The 19,401-nt window shown below is 42.9% G+C and overlaps 1 protein-coding gene across 7 annotated transcripts in view; it reads left to right on the top strand.

Moving 5' to 3' along the window:
* Positions 1–4,609: 4,609 nt before the first annotated feature.
* The window catches only part of NIPAL2 (NIPA like domain containing 2), an 82,496-nt gene continuing 67,704 nt past the window's right edge, over positions 4,610–19,401 (top strand). For 2 of the 7 annotated variants that reach the window (XM_053896061.1, XM_053896055.1), the window contains exons 1-3: positions 4,610–4,723; positions 11,464–11,548; positions 16,382–16,487. In XM_053896061.1, coding sequence (XP_053752036.1) covers positions 16,472–16,487 — 16 coding nt within the window. In that variant the 5' untranslated portion in view covers positions 4,610–4,723; positions 11,464–11,548; positions 16,382–16,471. Of the gene's footprint in view, positions 4,724–4,743; positions 5,312–11,463; positions 11,549–14,727; positions 15,028–16,381; positions 16,488–19,401 lie in introns of those variants that run through there. The other 5 variants (XM_053896056.1, XM_053896059.1, XM_053896057.1 and 2 more) reach the window with 5 other exon arrangements.

Below are 19,401 nucleotides of genomic sequence, written 5' to 3'. Positions count from 1 at the left end.
GATAATCGTGCACATCGTTTTCTGCTCAGATGCTCTACAAGCTCCTCAAATTCAAGGAGCCTTCAACTCCAGCTGAGCTCACCCTCTCCCCCTAAACAGAATCCTCTTTCCTAGTCCCCAGTGTGGGCAAGTTGTGCTGCCTTAGCAGCCAGTAGCCCAAACTAGAACACATCGTAGACTCTCTCTTCTCTCTCGTCCCCCTACTTCCCATGTCCTCCCCCTCATTCCCTTCCTCTCTCTCCCTCCCCTGCCCCATCAACAGGTTGTGCTGGTTTTGCTTGGAAACATTTCTGAAATCTCTCCACTCTCCAGCCGTCGTCATGTATCCTCACTTGAGTCATTACAGCCTCTTAACTTGTCTCTCTGTCTCTGGTGTTTTCCACCTAAACCATCCCTGCCCTTCCGGCAGGGAATCTTTTAAAGCACCAATCCTGACCTGTTGTAAACTTACTCAGTGGCTCCCATTAGGAGTCAAGTCCAACCTTGATACCCCAGCACACGAAACCTAAATTTCCTGGCCCTGCTGGTCCTCCTGTCCCTATTCTAGGGTAGATCTCCTCTCACCCAAGACTAATGTGGAAATATGCACACTATGCTGTCTCTGGCCTCTGGCCTCGGTTTATGCCTGTTCCTGCTGTCAGCCCTGCTCACCCCCACCCCTCTTCTACACTGGCTAACTCATCCTTCAGGATTCAGAACACTCATCACCCCCTTCTAGATGACCCTCTCAGGTACCACTTACCTTCCCAAGCTGAGCTGCGAACAACTTTTTTCTTGTCTCCCAGCTCTCACCCTAAAGTTACCTGTTTACCTGTCTGCTCACCTCGCTGTCAGCCCCTGGGGCACAGAGCCCATGCTTTATTTATCCCTGTGCCTCTGGCTCCTGGTACCAAGTGTTTGGTGAACAGAGCTGACCGTAAGGTGTTTCTCGCTCATATTACCAAGTACTGAAGGTTTACAACAGCCTTTGAAATAGCATTCCCAACTTTATGAATTAGGAAACTGACTTTCAGAGAATTTGCCCAAAGCCATGCCGCTGATAAGGAATAGAAGACTGAACTTAAATTCAGATCTACCGACCTTGAACTGTTGGGAAATTTTGACCACAAAACCTTGCTTTTTTTTTTTTTTATTGATTAATCCATTGTATTAGTTATAAAATATATCACAGTTATGAAAGTTATGTCACAAGACATAAATGTGTATCTTTTGTAGTAATAATAAAATAAAAAAATAAATAAAAATAAAAATTTCTACAAAGAGCTCTGTTATCCTGGTGCACCTCGCCTACTATCAGTGTGCAGAAGTTTCTCTGAGGTATACACCTAAGAGTGAAATTCATATATGCACCTTCACCTTTACCAAATAATGCCAAATTTGTCCAATGTCAATAGCATCAGCAATGAAAAGGAGTTTCTGTTACTCCACATCCTTACCAATGTTTGGTATGTGCTGTGGTCTGAATGTTTATGTCCCCCCCCCCCCCGTCAAAATCCATGTGTTAAAATCCGAGCCTCCCCAAAGATTGATAGTAATTGTAGGTGAGGCCTTAGGAAGTGGAGCCTTTATAAATGGGATTAGCGCTTTATAAAAGAGGCTCCAGAGAAATCTCTAGCCCGTTCTACCGTGTGAGAACACGGCAAGAAGGTGCTGGCTATGAACCAAGAAGAGGGTCTTCCTGAATGTGACCATGCTGATGCCTTGATCTTAGACTTCCCATCCTCAAAGCTGTAAGCCAAGAATTTCTGTCGTTTATAAGCTATCCAGTCAGTAGTATTTTGTTATAGCGGCCCCAATGAACTGAGACAATATAAATTAAAAAAATTTTTTTTTGCTTTCCTGATTATCGGTGAGATGGAACCATTTTATATATTTATCAGTCATTTTACTTTCCCTTATGAAAAATGCCTGTTTATGTGTTTGCCCATTTTTCCACTGGGTTATCTGGCATTTTCTCATTGGCCCATGGGAGTTATTTATATATTCTGGATGTGAGCCCCTGTCAGTTATGTGTCGTGACAAATAATGTTCTCACTTTATGACTTATCTCTTTATATTTTATGGTCTTGATTTATGAAAGTTCTTAATTTTTATTGCAATTGCGTGTATCAATCTTAACCTCTGTGGTTTGTATTTTGTGTGTGTGTGTATTTGTTTGTTTAAGGAATTCTTCCCTCCCCCAAGGTCATCAATAGTAAAAGATAGCATTTACTGAGTACTCTCTGTTTCAGTACTCATTATCCCCCCTTTTACAGATGATGAATGCAAAGCACAGAGAAGTCAAGCAACTCCACAGCAAATCAGCCGTGGAGTCAGGTTTTAGCTTCAAATGATGTGGCATCTGAATAGAATTCCTTGAGTTAACTGAGGAACAGACCTCCACCATTTCAGCACTAAAAATAGGCAGTTGATTAAAGGCTTTTGGTGTCCTGTAAAGTGAACAGGACATCCCCTGAAGAAGCCTCCTAAGAGGTAGAGGCCGTCACAAACCCCAGAGCAGCCTCCAGCAACTCCTACGCAGCCAGGACCAAAATAGCTCACACAGCATTCTTGCCGCCTCCTTGTGAACTGTGTGGAAAAGAACATTGGTCACGAATTCTTTGTTCCAACCACCCCCATACACCAGGACAGCCACAGCAACTTCAGGGGCATCTTGGAATCTGGAGAACAGCATGTCACCGGCTACACATCACACGGACCTATTCCGTACCAAGTGCTGTCTTCCTCCACAATTAGAAGTTGTTTAAATAAATGCAAAGAAACAGAAAATGATTTTTTTTTAATTAAAAAATAAGATGGGGGCGCCTGGGTGGCTCAGTCGGTTGAGCGTCTGACTTCAGCTCGGGTCGTGATCTCACAGTTTGTGAGTTCAAGCCCCGCATCGGGCTCTGTGCTGACATCTCAGAGCTTGGACCCTGCTTCGGATTCTGTGTCTCCCTCTCTCTCTCTCTCTCTCTCTCTCTCTCTGCCCCTTTCCTGCTCACACTCTGTCTCTCAACAATAAATAAATGTTAAAAAAATTTTTTTAAAGAAATAAAAAATAAAATGGGAGTGAATTGAGTGTAGCAGAGTATGAGGGTCAGATTATAAAGTGTCTCATATGCCAAGCTTAGGAAGTGTGAACGTTATTGTGTCAATGGAGAGGTTTGGTAGCATTTTAAACAGCAAAGTAACACGATCCATTTATTATCTTGCTTGTTAGAGACTGTATGACTAGTTACAATCTGGCTGATAGAATATATGAAGCAGTGGTTGTGCCAGGCTCTGCTGATAGTACCCTCCCACCCCATCCTGGTTTCTTCCTTGCTGACAGAGCTCGCCTCCCACTTTGGAGGCTGGAAATGCTCAAGAATCACTTTCCCAGCCTCCCTTGCTGGTAGAACGTGGATGGGCATGTGACCCTAATCCTAGCTAATGGGACCTGAAGGGGAGTCTGCTGGGAGAGTTTGAAAAGGTTTTCCTCTTCAGTAAAGAGATGCATCAGAAGAAATGCCTTGACTTTTTTCTAAATGCGGTCATGTTTGCATGCAATGCCTAGAGCTGCCACTGTGCAAAGGGAAAAGCCTGATACATCAGGCATAGTAGAGCAGAAAGATGCAAGTGATGACATCACAGAGCCACATAGAACCACATTCCCTCCAGAGATAACAGGTGTTTTTTCTCTAAGCCACTTGCATTGGGATATTCTGTGACTTGTACCCTAAAGCATCTCAACTGATGGAAGCATTAATAAATCGCCAATACAATGTGATATTACAGAAGATATTTAAAAAAACATTCTTCCTTCAGATATTAATTTGAAATAAATGAGCCTCTTAAAATTGCAAGTAGTTAGCTACCATATTAACTGTTCCTTGAACATTTTGGGTGCTCAAGCAAAAAACTGCAGAACTTGCTGATTACTTGTCTTCATACTTCTCTACCTAAAATGATTTTTTTTTTCTCATTTCCTTCTCTCACCCGTGCACTTCCCCTAACAAACACTGAAAACTTTCTCCCAGTTTTTCCACTAGGCAACTATTCTCTTTTCATGAAGGTCTCTCTGTAATGAAATCATGGCAGTCAAAACACGTTATGTAAGAAGAACCTCAGCATTTTGTGAACAAAAGAATTGTAAGTTCCAGTGCTTCAGGCAGCAATATAGAATCCTAAAAATCTCAAGATATCTTACAAATCCTTTGTAGTAACCCAGTAGAGTTAAAAAAAAAAATTTTTTTTTACGTTTTATTTATTTTTGAGAGACAGAGAGAGAGAGAGAGAGCCTGAGCAGGGGTGGGGCAGAGAGAGAGAGAGGGAGACACAGAATCTGAAGCAGGCTCCAGGCTCTGAGCTGTCAGCACAGAGCCCCCATGTGGGGCTCGAACTCGCAGACCGCAGATCATGGCCTGAGCTGAAGTTGGGTGGTTAACCGACTGAGGACACCCAGGCGCCCCCCATTCTAACTTCTTATATCCAGTAGCTGGCAAAGTTTCAGCAATTCCTTCTGGTTCCATCGGAAGGAAAACCCATTTCTGAAAGAAACGTTGGGGTCCTCCAGCTACCGCAGATTCCTTCCTTCCTTGCAGGGATATTTACTGAGGACCTATCAATTGTTGGCATCGAGATGTAATCGATCCAACCTTTATTCTCGTGTTGCTTACAGTATTTCCGGGAACTCGTGACTTTCCCACATACAAGCAACTTTGAAAAAGCAAGTGAGAAAAGTCATAGCTGGAGCTGCCAGGTACAGACGGGGCGAAGGGAGGAAGGTGGCTGGCCGCGCTGGGTTGGATGCGTTTGTCTCCCATTCACTTCCGTGCGCTGCTGCCCGAGCGCTGGCCGGGGCTGGCAGCGAGACACCTCCCTCCCGGCCCTGCAGGTGCGGTACCCCCCCCCCGCCCCGAGCGCTAGGGGGATCCGCCCTGCGCGGTCTAGTGCGCCGCGAGCCGTCCCGGGAGGCCGCGGCCGGCCGGGCTCCCCGCGGGCACCTGGCGCGGGAAGACTGAGGCCGCGCGGGGCGGGAGCCGCACCTGCCGCCGCGCGGGGGGCGGGAGCCAGGTGGCCCCGGCGCGCCCGCCGTCCCCGGCGCCGAGCAGGAAGTGGCTCCGGCGCGGCCGGGGCGCGGCCTCGGCAGGGCGCGCCCCCTCCGCGGCGCCTGGCGGAGCGGCGGGGCCGGGAGCGGCCGGAGCCCGAGCCCGAGCCCGAGAGCCGGGAGCGAGCCCCAATGGCCGCCGCCTCGGCTGCCGTGGACGAGCTGTCCCGGAACTTCACGTACGGGGCGCTGGGCGCCGGCAACGGCTCCCTGTCGGGTGCGTGGTACCGCAGGAACCAGGTAAGGGCCGGCCGGGCCCGTCGCCCGGTGGGGACACGGGCGGGGCCGCCCGCCTGCCGGCTCTCAAAGGACACCGGGCTGTGATGTTGCCAGCCGTTCACTTAACTGCCCCTGACTGGGGAGAGCGCGGGCGCCCCCGCCTTCGTCCCCCGGGGCGTCGGTCCCTGGGACGGGGGCGCAAAGGTCCGCGGCTGTGACCTCCGCGGGGTCAGTCCTGAGCCTCTCGGTCCCGAACACTCCCGCCCCTCCAGCCTGAATCCGCCTTCTCCCGGAAGGATTCTAGGAGTGTGGGGTGAATCTCTTTCCACCCATAATCCACCCCCCTCCCAGGATCATTTTACAGTTAAAAAAATAATAATAAGTGACACTCCATTCTCAGAAGCAGGGAGCTCATGAAGGGCAACCAAATGTCACCTCCGTGCAGATGCTCTGCGTGCGTGTGTGTCCCCACAGTCTCAGCAGACAGCTTTTCCATTTCCGTGCAAAGAACACCGGTATTCTCGGGTTGCAGTTGCAAGATTCCCTCCTGTCTCACCGGAGCATTATTGGGAAAACATCGTCGGCCTAAACAAGGCCAGTTTATGCTGGAAACATACATTGAACGAGATCAAAAGGGATTGGAGCTTTCCCTTTCTTTCTGGCTTGGTTTAAGATCAGAAACACAGTTCTGGGAGCCCATCCTCTAGCCGTGTTCATATTCTTTCAAGTGGGGGCCCGTGATCTTGATGTAGTGGATCCCAGGCTTCCACCTGTGATCATAAGTGTGTTTTGTCTTGTTCTTTAACAAATCCGTGGGCCTTCTTATTTTACAACAATGTAATCAAACTGGTTGTTACTCTTGGTCTAAATCATGTTTTCATCAATAATAATAGGGCTAGCATTCCTTTTATGCTGGAAAAGCGTTTTGAATATGCATTTCTAAAATGTTAAAATTTTGTTTTCAGAAATTTAACACAGACGATTACTTATATAAAGACAAAATAAGCATGTTCACCCTACTAGTTTTCAACAAAGAGGAGAGTTATTTGCTTTAAATCTGTTTTACCGCAAAACATCCTAAAGTAGGAAAAATGAGGGGACTTTGAGCCTCTTTGTATGTAACCTATTGGACCTCTTCCTTCACAGGAGTTACAAAGAAAAGAATTGCTTTTTATGGGAAGCTCTTTGAGTCTGTTAAACGATGCCTATGCTCGTATAGATTATAAGCATGTTACAATGTGCTTATGCTAGAAGTACTCCCAGTAAAGGTTTAAGAATGGACTGTTTTTCTTTTGGTAAAGAAATTAGAGGGTCAGTAGTTGTGACCTACAATGGCATCATCCAGAACAGGAAAAAAACATTGTTTTCACAGTGGAAACCCCTGTAATCAGTTTTCTTTGATGTTTCCTGGAATTCAATATTGTCTTGGCTCTCTAACATCAACCACGTTACCACGTGACATAAATGTGAGGCCTTAACTTTATGTTTGCAAGGTCTGACTTGCCATTGACAGTATATATTTGTACAGGTTTAAAAGGGTGTATCTAGGATATGTTCATTGAAATTACTCAGCTGACATCTAAACTATAGCTCGTTTGAGGTAAGATTGTATCAACTTTTCCCATTATTGTATAAATTTAGGCCATCTTTTAAGACTTACAGGACTGTGAAAATTGATTTTTTAAAATCCATTCAGCAAACATATTATTGAGTGCCTCCAGTGCTGGCCAGGTCAAGTAAAGATAAAATGGAGTCTTTTTTTTTTTTTTTTTTTTCTTTTCTTTCTTGACATAGTTGAATGTAGATGACTGGAAATGGGGGTGGTTCCAGAAAAACAAAGTGTGAGATACAAGTTTAAGACGCTCCCACTCAGAATTAGCTTTGGTTGCTGGATAGTCAGGGTTTAATCAATTTTACCACAACTAAACTATTTGATGACAGTGTCTATTCGCCAACAGCTCAGTCTCTCTCTGTCTTTCCAAGTGATAACCATCAGACTGATAAATTAACCTTCCTCATAGAAAAAGACCAACACTTTCACATAACAGATGAATATTTAACAGTGGTCTCTTAGCATCAGTGTTGTCCAAGGCAAAAACGTGAGTGCTTCTAGAGGAGGAAATCTCAAAGCAGGTAGTAAGTAGCAGTTCAGTGGGGAAAATGTTTTGGGGAACCAGAGAAGTGAGGTCTTTGCCCCTTTTTTGGTCACTCAGGAGTCTACCTATGAAAGTACAGACGCAATAGAATTCTGTAAAGGTATTTTCTTCCTGTTCGACCCACAAGTTTTCAGTATAAAAGGTAATATTTCTAAGATGGTTATTGAGCCCCCTGCTTTGTACAAAACACCGTAGTCTTCAGATCCAAATCCTTCCTTCTAGGAGTGTTGCTAGGTGCTTGGAGAAATGAACTATGCAGGTAACTCCAAAAGCAGGCAGCATGCTTTAAGTGTCACATGAGTGATATAAAGTCCTAAAGAAATTCAGAGCAAGGTGGCTTTTCGTAGGGGCCATCAGGGGTATTTTGTGGAAGGGTGGTATTTAAGCTGGGCACTTAAGGGTGGACAGAGTTTCACTGATGGAAGTGTACAGGTGGAAGTCATTCCAAGAGAGGAAAAGTCTGGGGACCAAGGACAGACCATGAGGCCGGGTCAGGTGTCTTTTTGAATATTTTTGTACCTGGTGTACAGGTCAGTAGCCATTCTGGTTGCAGTGGAGCATGGAGACTGTAAGGTGGAAATACAATTTGGGGTCTTAAATATGGCCATGGATTGCCTTGAAGGACTGGTTAAGAAATCTGGACTTTGTAGACAATGGGGAGCCATCGAAGGCTTTTTGAGCAAGGAGTGTGAGAATCAAAGCAAATTAAATAAAAGGAATTTAAGGCTAGCAGGATGCAGAGGCCTCAAATTGGCTAAATCCAGCCCACAGATGTGTCTTGTTTGACCGGCAGAGAGGCTTTAAAAAATGTTTAATACATTGCCAGCCTTAAAAGCAAGTCGATTGTATATGAAGTTTCAAGTTTCAATGATCTCTTTAAATGTTAGAAGTTCTAGCAGCACTTGGCCCTCTTCCCCACCTGTCCCACAAGCTAACTGCGCGTTGAAGTTCACAGTTTAGAGCAGCTGTGCTCCCCACCTAAGACCCTCCCTTTGCTCTCATTTCTTTTACCTACTGGCCCCCGTAGGCATTTATTTTGCAACCAGTGTTAGAGGCTGTAGTCTAGTCTCTGCTGTGAACTAGAGAGTGTGGTTAGGCAAGTAACTCTGGGCTTCAGTTTCCTTTCCAGTAAAACGAGGGTTGGAATAAAAGATCTCCAGTCTCCCTTTTGCTATCTTATTGATTAAGTAGTGCCAAACCAGCAAGGTTGTGGAAGGAATGGACAGAAAGGATGAATGTAGGAAATATTGCGAAGGAGGGGTTTTGACCCTGGTTCTTAAAGTTTAAGCATGTTGCTAAGTATCTAAATTCACAAGGACATTGTCAAAAAGGTTTATTCTGCATAGGGTGAAATGAAAATTCAGAATTTTTTATGTCCTTTATTTGCACTTTTAATTTTCAATGGCTTGAATTTTTAAAGTCAACATATTTAAAGGAAAATTGATACGACTTGGCAGAGAAGAGGCAAAACCAAGAGACTGACGTTAGTTATGCATTTACTATGTAACACTTTATAGCTGTTATCTCAGTGGAGCCCCCCAACAACCTCCTAAGGTACAGATTATCTTCCCTGTTCATGTAAGAAAACTTGTGTTAAGTAATTTGCCTCTAGATCTTACAACAAGTAGGTCTAACTACAAGCTATTCTTATTCCTTGCCTGAAGGCCATTGCTTAGAAACTAAGACTTGAAAAGAATGTGGTGTTAAGAGGAAAAATGAGGGGGGAATGAATAGGGCTTGTTTCATTGCACCAAAGAAAAATCACATTGAGTTTTATGTTGCCCTTTTATTAATTTTGCTTTGCTACCATCTATTTCTTTTCTGCTGGTAGCTCACCTGGCTATCTCTTAAAGAAAGAAAAGTGCCCAAACTTATAAATAACCAAAGGACTGGGTAGAGGTTGCTGGTCCTTTCCATTTGCTTCCCAAGAAAAATCCCTTTTTTGTTTTGTTTATGTTTATTGGGGTTTGTTTTTTGTTTTTTGTTTTTTTGCCTTTCTTATATATCCAACGTGGCATTTTCCCATTACCAGGTTTTCTGTGAGATGCATGTATTATGAGGCAGCAAGAGGAAGGAAGAAACAGGTTACCTCAAAGCAACTATATCAAAGCTTTCGTAAAAAAAAAAAAAAAAATCATCATCATCATCATCATCATCATCCCATGGTTTTGTTAGAAGAAGAGTCTTAATGCCTCTGTGAATTTGGCAGATAAGATGTTTGCATTTCAATCTACCTGATATCCTCCTTATGGCTTGATTTATACTAACTAGTTATAGTATTTGTATTGATACAATCAACAAAATTCAGGCTATGGGAAACTTTGTCATTTTATAGGTTTAAATGGTTCCATTTCTTCAAAAATCATTTTTACAACAACAAAAAAAGGGAGAGAATGGATAGAGGAGCTGTAGATTAAAATAGACCTAAAAAAATAAAAAATAAAAATTAAATAAAATAGGCCTAAAAACCCTATCTGAAAAAGGATGCACACTTGGGTGATAAAACTAAAGGGAAGGCAAGAAAATGATTGCAGTAAAGTCAGGCCAGTGGTTCCTTGTGGGAAGGGAAAGGGTTGTGATGGGGTGAGGCAAAGGGAGGGCTCTGGGTGTGTGCCCAATTTCTGTGTTTTGATCTGGATGGTGTTATAAGAGTGTTTACCTTATAATAATTCATTCAAGTAATTTATTCATCTCTGTCATTCTCTCTGCGGTTGTCTGTATCCTACAATTTTTTTAAGTTTAAAAAATAATATTAGCATTGCTACAGCTGTTCAACTTACATGCTTTTTACCCAGGTAGACAATGGTATACCATATACACCCGGTGGGAAGTGGTATGCCATTGTCACTTTGCTTAAACAAACAACTGAGAATTATTTAGGCAGTTTCTTTTTAAGATGTTGATGATTGTTCAAGTTGGCATTTGAGAGCTTACCATGGAAGGGATGATATTCCCCTAAACTATCCTTTTTGGTTTTGTATAGTGCAGTTTTAAAAGCTCAGTCTTTTTACCAGAGGTGTTGGCAAGTTTCCTAATTTCTCCAAATCTTGGCTTTCTCTATTGGAATGGTAATAACAGTATGCCACATACTTTCTATGGTTGATATAGGAATAAGAAAAGATGATGTATGGGGGCGCCTGAGTGGCTCAGTCAGTTAAGCACCTGACTTCGGTTCAGGTCATGATCTCACGGTTCGTGAGTTCGAGCCCCATGTCAGGCTCTGTGCTGACAGCTCAGAGCCTACAGCCTGCTTCGGATTCTGTGTCTCCTTCGCTCTCTGCCCCTCCCCTGCTCATGCTCTGTCTCTCTCTGTCTCAAAAATAAACACTAAAAAAAAATTTTTTTAAAAAGAAAAGCTAGTGAATGTCCAGAAGTTAGCAAAGTGCCAGGCACAGAGAAAGTACTCAAATACTGGCTATTATTACTAGTCGTATTGCAGTCAACCTATATTATAGGAAATGCCATGAAATATATATTTCTAATAATTAGCAATTGTTGGACTTAGTTCCTTGTAAATGGAAAGAAATAAGAGAAATCATACTAGGTGTTTGAGGTAACTTTTCCTTCTTTAATCTAAAACCACTGACTTCTCTATCCAGTGCCTTCCTCATTCCCTCTGGTGTTTGCTGCCCCTTCACTCTCCAAACGTATTCACATTCCAGAACACTTCCTAATTGCAGTAATTTCCTAACTGGAACGCTTGGTATCTTGAAGCACTAAGGCAAGGATTCTTCCTATGGCTTCGGCCGCTTTCCAGACTCCTGGGCTGGGGAGATGGCTGTGTAGCACTGGGAACAGTGACAGACGTGTTTGGTGGCAGCAGTGTGGTCACAGTACCAGACACTGATCGTAGTTTAAGCAGAAGGACCAGCACTCCCAACCTGGGAGGGACTGTTAATGTTGAGACTTCCGTGCCATTTATTTCAGCTTGGGTGTGCTTGTTTATTTGTTTTCTCCCAAAGACCCAACATTATTCCGTTTGCACCTCTTGATAATTCATCTCCCACTGTGTTCCAGATAAACCTACCTTTTCCATGAAGTAAAGCTCATTGCCCAGTCTTTCCTGGTCCACAGAATGTCCTGATTGCCTGGAAGCTGGAAGGTAATAGTCCACGTCCCCTCACATAGTTCCCTGCCTGCACTTTCTCTTGTCACTTGCCCAGCCCTTGGTCATTCTTGGCATGGCCTCCTGTCATCTTTGGCACAGTCAGGAGGTACAGACTATTCCCTTATATAAATACAAGCTAACATATGCTTCGTCCTGAGCGCCGTACCTCACCAAGGATTGTGTTTGTCCTGGCCTGACCCCTTCAGAGACCCTGGCCTTGACAGGTCATTCCTACAATGAGAGTCCTGCTGCTTGCCTGCAGTCTCACGCTGGTTTCCTAAATCACCCACCTCTCCTTCTGTGTACCCCTCCAACTGGTTTCTTCTTGGAGTAACTTGGACCACTGGCCTTTAGTTCTGTCTTCTAGCTTAGCTTAGCTTCCCTACCAAGAATGTTTTGTAATTAAGAGACCTTAGTTTGCAAGTCACAGAAAACCTGACATTAACTGCTTAAGTAAAGGAAAATTGATCAGCTTAACATGAAAGTCCAGAAGAACTCTGGGTCCACCTAAGCCTTGACCCAGAGGCTCTAAAAACATGGTGAAGGCTCAGTATCTCACTGTACTCTTCAACTTTTGTTCCTTTGTTCCTTTTGTTCCTTTGGTTCAACTTTTGTTCCTAGAGTTTGTTGGTTCCACTTTTAGAAGATTTGCCCCACTAGCCCACATTCTCCCTTCCACTTCCAGGAGGGGAAGCTTGACTTTCTTAACCGATGAAAATAAATGGGCTTTAGTCTGACTGGATGAGGTTAGGTCCATGGCCTTTCCCATGCCAGTCACCAAAGCTAGAGTTACTGGGCTTGGTGTCCCCGAAGAATGTGGGAAGGGCTGGCTGCGAGAGGGGTCCTATAACCAAGAAAAGGAGTTACTATATGGCCCTAACAACAGTGTCCTCCTGCGGATTATGGTCTTCTTGGGCAACTCTCAAGCTAACACCCTTTGCAACTCATCTAGGACCTTCCTTTTCTGTATCCTGTCTCACATGAGCAGCCCCCAAAAAGTTGCCTCCTATTTAGCCTGCTTGTCTTTGTGGGTGAGACCTGACTAGTATAATCTCCTTAGAAGCTTAGATTATAAGATCAATTTCTAAAATATTTTTATTAGCACAAGGTCTAAGTGGTGGCTTACTTCACCCCTCACACACCTTCAAAAAAAAAATCTACAAAGGCCCCCTCTCTTTCCTATTGATGGAAAAGTCAAAGGGAATCATTTGGCAAAGGTAGTGTACCTTGCTTAGTCTCTATCTTGACTCTACCTGCTTAGAAATTTCTTTACCATCAGCAATCACCCCTTCAGTAAGTTGGAAACTCCTAAAAGTTTAGTGGATTTAGGTGAAAAAAGGTATGGTATATGAAGGCAATACTGTGTGCAATCCTAGAAGCCAGGTTAGCATTTCTAATATCTCATTCGAGTTTGGTGTTAATCCTGTGAATTCTGGGTTTTTTTTTATTTCTTCTTCAGTCTCTGGACTTGTAGATGTCTGATTGTTCCAGGGCTGTTAAGGACATAACTTTGTGTTCCCTGTTGTCACAGCCCATATTGAGCTTGATCAGCTAATCAACAAATGAGAGCCTAAAATGCAGTCAGTATTCCACTCAATAAAAATCACATGCAGAGAGCCCTTCTTAACAAAGCAGCGTTGGACAGTGATGTCAAAGAAATCAGAAAACATGGACCATGTCCTCAAAATGTAGACATATATATGATGTATCATATGTGTGTGTGTGTGTGTGTGTGTGTGTGTGTGTATTTTGTGTGTGTGTGTATGTGTTTATGAGAGAGAAAGAGGGAGAGGGTCAGGGAGAGGGAGAGACTGTTTTATAATTACTTGATAAATAGCATTTGAAGGCTGGTGTGAAGCTACCCCTTGCTTATACTATCTGATGGACTGTTTACATTAAGCTTCCAGACTAACATAGTACAGGTATGTATTTGTAAATAAAAGAGCCAAACAGAAGAGGAAATACTATCATATACCTTTAGATATGGCTCTCTGAGTCACAGCAGTGGAGAAGTTGAGTGGTTCTTTGTGAGCAAGGTACAAACAGACCTCATATTATAAGCAGCTGCCACAGCCATAAAGTAGAGAAGAATTGTGAGTTATATGTAGAATGTTTTATTAATCTTTGGAACTACATTTGCAGACCCAAATCATAGTCACTATCATTGGCCCGGAATGAGGAGCTTGGGGATAGGGGAAATTATCTTGGCTGTGAGGAGTGGCCCTTTAGAGGTGATGAAACGTGCAAGTCACGGTGCCTAAGCGGTGTAGAAAATTTGAACTTGATTCCTGCCTTCTGTCAGGAAGATCTGGTGTGGTGGGTGGTAAGGGCCACAGAAGTCTCTGGCATAAGTCTGTCAGAGAATGGCAATGTCGTTATTTCTCCCTCATATTGAGGCAGAAATTCCCCTGGTGGCTGATGCCTGACTAGACGACAGAGTTCAGTCTCCAGGAGGATGGAACTGACCAAACACAGAGTTCGAGGCAAGCCAAAGGCCTTTTGCTCTTCAGAAGGACAGGTACCCCAGAAACTCAGACAGGTGTGCAGGAAGGAGTTATAACTATGAGAGCTCTCAGGTTCGCAGCTTTAGGGTGGAAAGCCTCTTCCACACCCTAGGCTGGCCCCGCAAAAGGCAGACTGCAATCTTGCTTCTTTGAAGACAAGGGATTACAGAGTTTTAAAATTATTGTTATGAATGTGTCCTTGCAAAATTTGAAAGTTATGGGACCTTATATCTGTCTGGATGGAAACAGTAGCATTCTTTGTGTTCAGCATGTCCGACTTTGTTTCAAAGATTCCCTTCCCAACCTTATATGAGGTTGATTTGTTTTATCATGGAACCAAGTTTAAGACTTCCTGAATTGGTATCTCACCTCTCTTGACTATTGTTGCTCTCCTTTTAAGAAAGTGTTAAAAGCACCCAAAGGACATATTATTAAATATATTACTTTTCCCATAAATTTTTTCTACTGTAGCTTAAATTTCTCTAAGGCAAAAAACATGATGGCTTCTTGGTAAGCTTAGGAAGGCTTATCCTTAATGGAGTTTGGTTTTTAAAAATAATGAATGTACAATTATGTAAATAAATGTGTTCCCAAGGAAAAGACAAAATGTAATAGTTCTTAATTGTATGAGAAGGCAATATGTTGGGCTTTTTCTGCCTGGGTTTAAGGTTGATTACAAATTGGCATGGAACTGCTTGTAGGATAGCAACAATATACTGTGTTATGTAATGCACATCTATTCTTTTGGCTTTAAGTCACCAGATTTGGATCCAATATCATGAGACTTTTTCAGGATAGAAAGGTAATAACCTTATAGCATACAATAACCAAGATAACAAATTAAAAATCTGTTCATGCCTGAATATTTTTCTTTCTTTCTTTTTTTTTTCACATATGGGATTATAGTTTTAACTCAGTTTGGAGTATTGCAGACAACTCAATTATCTACAAGGGCAAAGGAAATTAGTGGTAAGAACAGTCTAACCCATTCAGTAATCCAAAAAGCATTACATATTTCAGGTTGTCTCCAGTGTTTACCACTATGAATATGAAGATTGTTTCTTCCTGGCCCTATTGTGATTAACTCTCCCATTGCCCCTGCTTCTTCTCTGAATTCCTGAAGTAGTCTCCTGAATGGCCTTCCTGTTCTCTGGTCTTGCTCTGTGCCAGTCCATCCTCCACATTGCAGCCAGAATAAGTCTTCTGCTTTTTTTTTTTTTTTTAATGTTTATGTATTTGTTCTGAGAGAGAGACGGAGAGTGTGAGAGGAGGAGGGACAGAGAGACACACACACAGAATTCAAAGCAGTCTCCAGGCTCTGAGCTGTCCGCACAGAGCCTGACATGGGGCTCGAATTCATGCGCCATGAGATCATGACATGAGCTGAAGTCAGACGCTTAACCAGCTGAGCCACCCAGGTGCCCCAAGATGAGTTTTCTTAAAAGTAAAATCTGGGGGTGCCTGGGTGGCTCAGTCGGTTAAACGTCCAACTTCAGCCTAGGTCATGATCTCACGGTGTGTGAGTTCGAGCCCCACGTCAGGCTCTGTGCTGACAACTCAGAGCCTGGAGCCTGCTTTGGATTCTGTGTCTCCCTCGCTCTCTGCCCTTCCCCCACTTGTGCTCTGGCTCTCTCTCTCTCTCTCAAAATAAATAAACTTAAAAAAAAAAAAAAAGGAAAATCTGGACCTATCCTCTAGTTTAGAGTCTTTTGTGCCATACATAACACCACCTACAGATTCATGGCACACAGCGTCTCCTGCCTGCCTCTCCAGTCCAACTCTGCTGGCATCTTCTGCTGCAAGGCCCTTCAAGCACCCTGTTTACTGCAGACATAATTAAGTTAAAGATTTCGAGATAGGAAGACTGTCCTGGATTATCTAGATGGACCCTAATGCCATCTTTGTGTAAGAGGGAGGCATAGGGAGATTTCATACAAAAAAGATGAGGTGGCCACAGAGATTGGAGTGATAGAACCATAAAGCAATGATATGTCAGCAGCCATCAGAAACTGGGAAAGGCAAGATATGAATTTTCCTCTAGAGCCTTCAGAGGGAATGTAGCTCTGCCATCGTGGTTTCAGCCCAGTGAAACAGACTCTGGGCTTCTGGCCTCCAAAACTGTAAGAGAATGAATTTCTCTTGTTTTAAGCCACTACCAGGTTTGTGGTAATTTGTCATAGCAGCCACTTCTGTGGCTAATATACTCTCCAAACTAGGCAGATTTGCACTCTCTGTCCCTTCTGTTTCCATAGCATCTATCTCTAGTACAGATTTCACAGGTGGTAGTCTGTTTGTAATTGGTGCTCTTTCTACTTCTTCTGAGCTCCTCGAGGGTACTTTGCATCCTCAGTTCCTGACATAGAACCTAATGTTCAGCAGTTGTTAAATAAACACCAAACAGACGCATGACTGAATGAATAGCACCACAGGTGAGCTTCCTCAAGCTGTCTGTCTCCCATATCTAGCAGCTTCTCTCCAATCACTTGCATGGCATGTCCTTTCCCTCTACATTGTGCGTTTTTCCCAGGCAGTGTCTACACGTGGTTTTAAGTTAAGTCGTGGTTTTATTTTTCTCCATAATATCTTTCCTTGGTTCAGCCAGCTTGCTTTGTGTTTCTTGCTTTTCTTGCTAACATGCCTTCTTTTAGCTCTTTTTAAATGAATCCATATTCCCTTTAATTTCATTGAGTCTGTAAAGCAGTGATTTTTTTAAACTTCTTAGTTTGAAAATTTTCCAACTTCTAGAAAATTAAGAAGAGTGGATAATAAACACCACATGTCCTTCACCTGGAGATTCACCAGTTGTTAACATTGTGAAACATTTGTTCTCTGTGTGTATGTTTTGTACTTTATGTTATGATATGCCACTTGGAAGTAAGTTGTACACATTATGAGTCTTCATGCCTAATACTTAAGTATTACGAAGTATTATGAAGAATTTGGGTATCCTCCTGTCCCTTTCTAACTGTTCTAGAGATGAGGTAGTTGTCTACCTGTTTACAACGTGCAAATGCAGAACGGCCCCAGCTCATTCCTGAGAGTTTCCCATGAGACACGGTGAACTGAACACCCATTTCTCAGACGTGTCATCCCTTTGTCAATTTGGGCTCTTAACGGTCATTCCTACAGGGATTAGTTGACCTAAATCACTCAACCTGTGGCATTTCCAGTACTAGAAACTGAATGTGTCATTTGCGTGTTCAGGCATATTTTACTGCCTGGAATGGGAGAGACAGCCTTACTCCAGCTGCAAGGTGAATATGACTATTGCAGTGTTCAAAACTAGCCCTGAAACTGTGGTTCTTTTGAACCACGCACTAGCTCCACTGGGTTCTGATTCTAAATTTATGTTTGAAGGCAAAGCCAGGAATATGTTTGAGTTCAAAGCCGGAACTGAGACAGACTATTACCAAGTCCATACACCCCTGTTATATCCCACCTCCATCTGGCCAAACCACCCCCACCCATGGATTAGAGGTCAACAACTTTATGCAAAATATCTGAAGAACCTTCTGGCGCAAAAGGTAGGATAGAAGATAGTTCTTCCAGATAACACAAAAACATCACTGATCCTTATCAGTGCTGGTATTTTGAATCTCATTCCAGATAAATTCCTAGCTGTGGCTCCCACCGTCTGTTTACCAAGACATCCTGGAAAAGTCAGGAATTAAGCTACGGTGGTGACAAGAGTGAGCACTGAACGAATTGAGGGCATGTTTCTGTGTGTCCGGCCCGTGCTTCTAACTGCATTATTAAGGGGCGGAGCAACCTCTCCCTTTGACTATTATCTTTGCTCTATTTTACTTGCACTGAGAGAAAGAAGCAGACTCTGATTTTAAGAGTGTAGTAAATTGACACTGACTAGCCAGAAGGTTACCTATTGCAGTCAGAAATAGTGATTCAGACATGAGCTGGGTGCCTTGCTGCCAAAGTTTGCCTGTTTCTAGCTGTGTGACCTTGCACAAGACACTTTCCTTCTAGGGCCCTCTGTTCTCTTTCCTGACCAGTCTCCAAATGAGTGAGGGGAGAAAGGGGGCTGGGGAGAGGAGATCTCAACTTCCAGTAATTCTAAAATGCTACAAAACATAACACTCTGAATAAAGTAATGATGTAAACTAGACACCTGTAATTTAAATGGCAAGTTTATAAGGGCCTGCTCACTATATGCAGATGATACTCCTGTTTGCAGACGAGGATTTTTTTTAATTTTTTAACATTTTTTATTCATTTTGAGAGAGAGCATTTTGGGGAGGGGCAGAGAGAGAGGGAGACACAGAACCCGAAGCAGGCTCCAGGCTCTGAGCTGTCAGCACTGAGCCTGACGTGGGGCTCGAACCCACGAACCGTGAGATCATGACCTGAGCTGAAGTCGGACACTTGACTGACTGAGCCACCCAGGCGCCCTGAAGATGAGGATTTTATAGCCATTAAAGCACATTTACCAGAGCCTTTAATTGCAAACAGCATTTAATTTTGGTTACTTCAAGTTACTGTATGTTCTTGAAGGTAATTAAATCATCTTATTTTAAAAACACCCCAGATTTGAAGTTTCCCTCCTTTCAATTAGGGACATTAATGAGGATTTACTGCATTACTATTATTTATAATTATGTGTGAAATGAACTTAATGAGTATGCAATTAACCTTAAATAATTAGGTAAAGTTTCCGAAAAATGAAGAATAAGATATGCCAGTTTTACTGAGTGTTATCAGGAAACTGTTTCTGACACCTGCTTTATACCTACATATTTCTTATTCTTTGCATAATATGCATTCACTATATTTTTAAAGTCAGCAAGCGGCTTTTTATTGTACACTGGTAGAAACTCTTAATTGTTGAAATCTGAGTTCCCGGGCAAGCTTGTGTTCTCACAAAAACTGTGTATTCAAACTCCAGTTGATCACAAAATATTCCCTTTGAGATCTTCCTAGGACCAAAGGCCAAAATGTACTATTTCTAGACAGTTTATAATCAGTTCAAACAGCATTTAATAAACAACTTCTTTGTGCCAGTTCCTATACTAGTCATTAGGGTTACAGAAATGAGTTGATAAGTAAGTCACAGCTCTGCCCTCAAGGAACTTAGAGTCTAGAGAGGAAATGAGCTTGTACAAAATCATCACAGTACAGCCTAGTATATGTAGACATAGAAGTGTATAAAGACTACTCAAATCAGAGGAGGGAAGTCAGGAGACTGACCTAGAAGTCAGATCTGAGGAAATTATCCAGAATTCAGTTTACAGAGATCAAGAGTTGGAAAACATGATATTTTAGGAAACAAGGAGGATAGAATTTAAGAGTCTCACATGCGGGTAACAGGAGTTTCCATGTGGAGGGAATAGA

Source organism: Panthera pardus, unplaced genomic scaffold (assembly GCF_024362965.1).
Source record: "Panthera pardus isolate Hobbes unplaced genomic scaffold, ASM2436296v1 HiC_scaffold_7, whole genome shotgun sequence".
Classification (NCBI taxonomy): Eukaryota; Metazoa; Chordata; class Mammalia; order Carnivora; family Felidae; genus Panthera; species Panthera pardus.
This window is presented reverse-complemented; position numbering and strand designations above follow the sequence as displayed.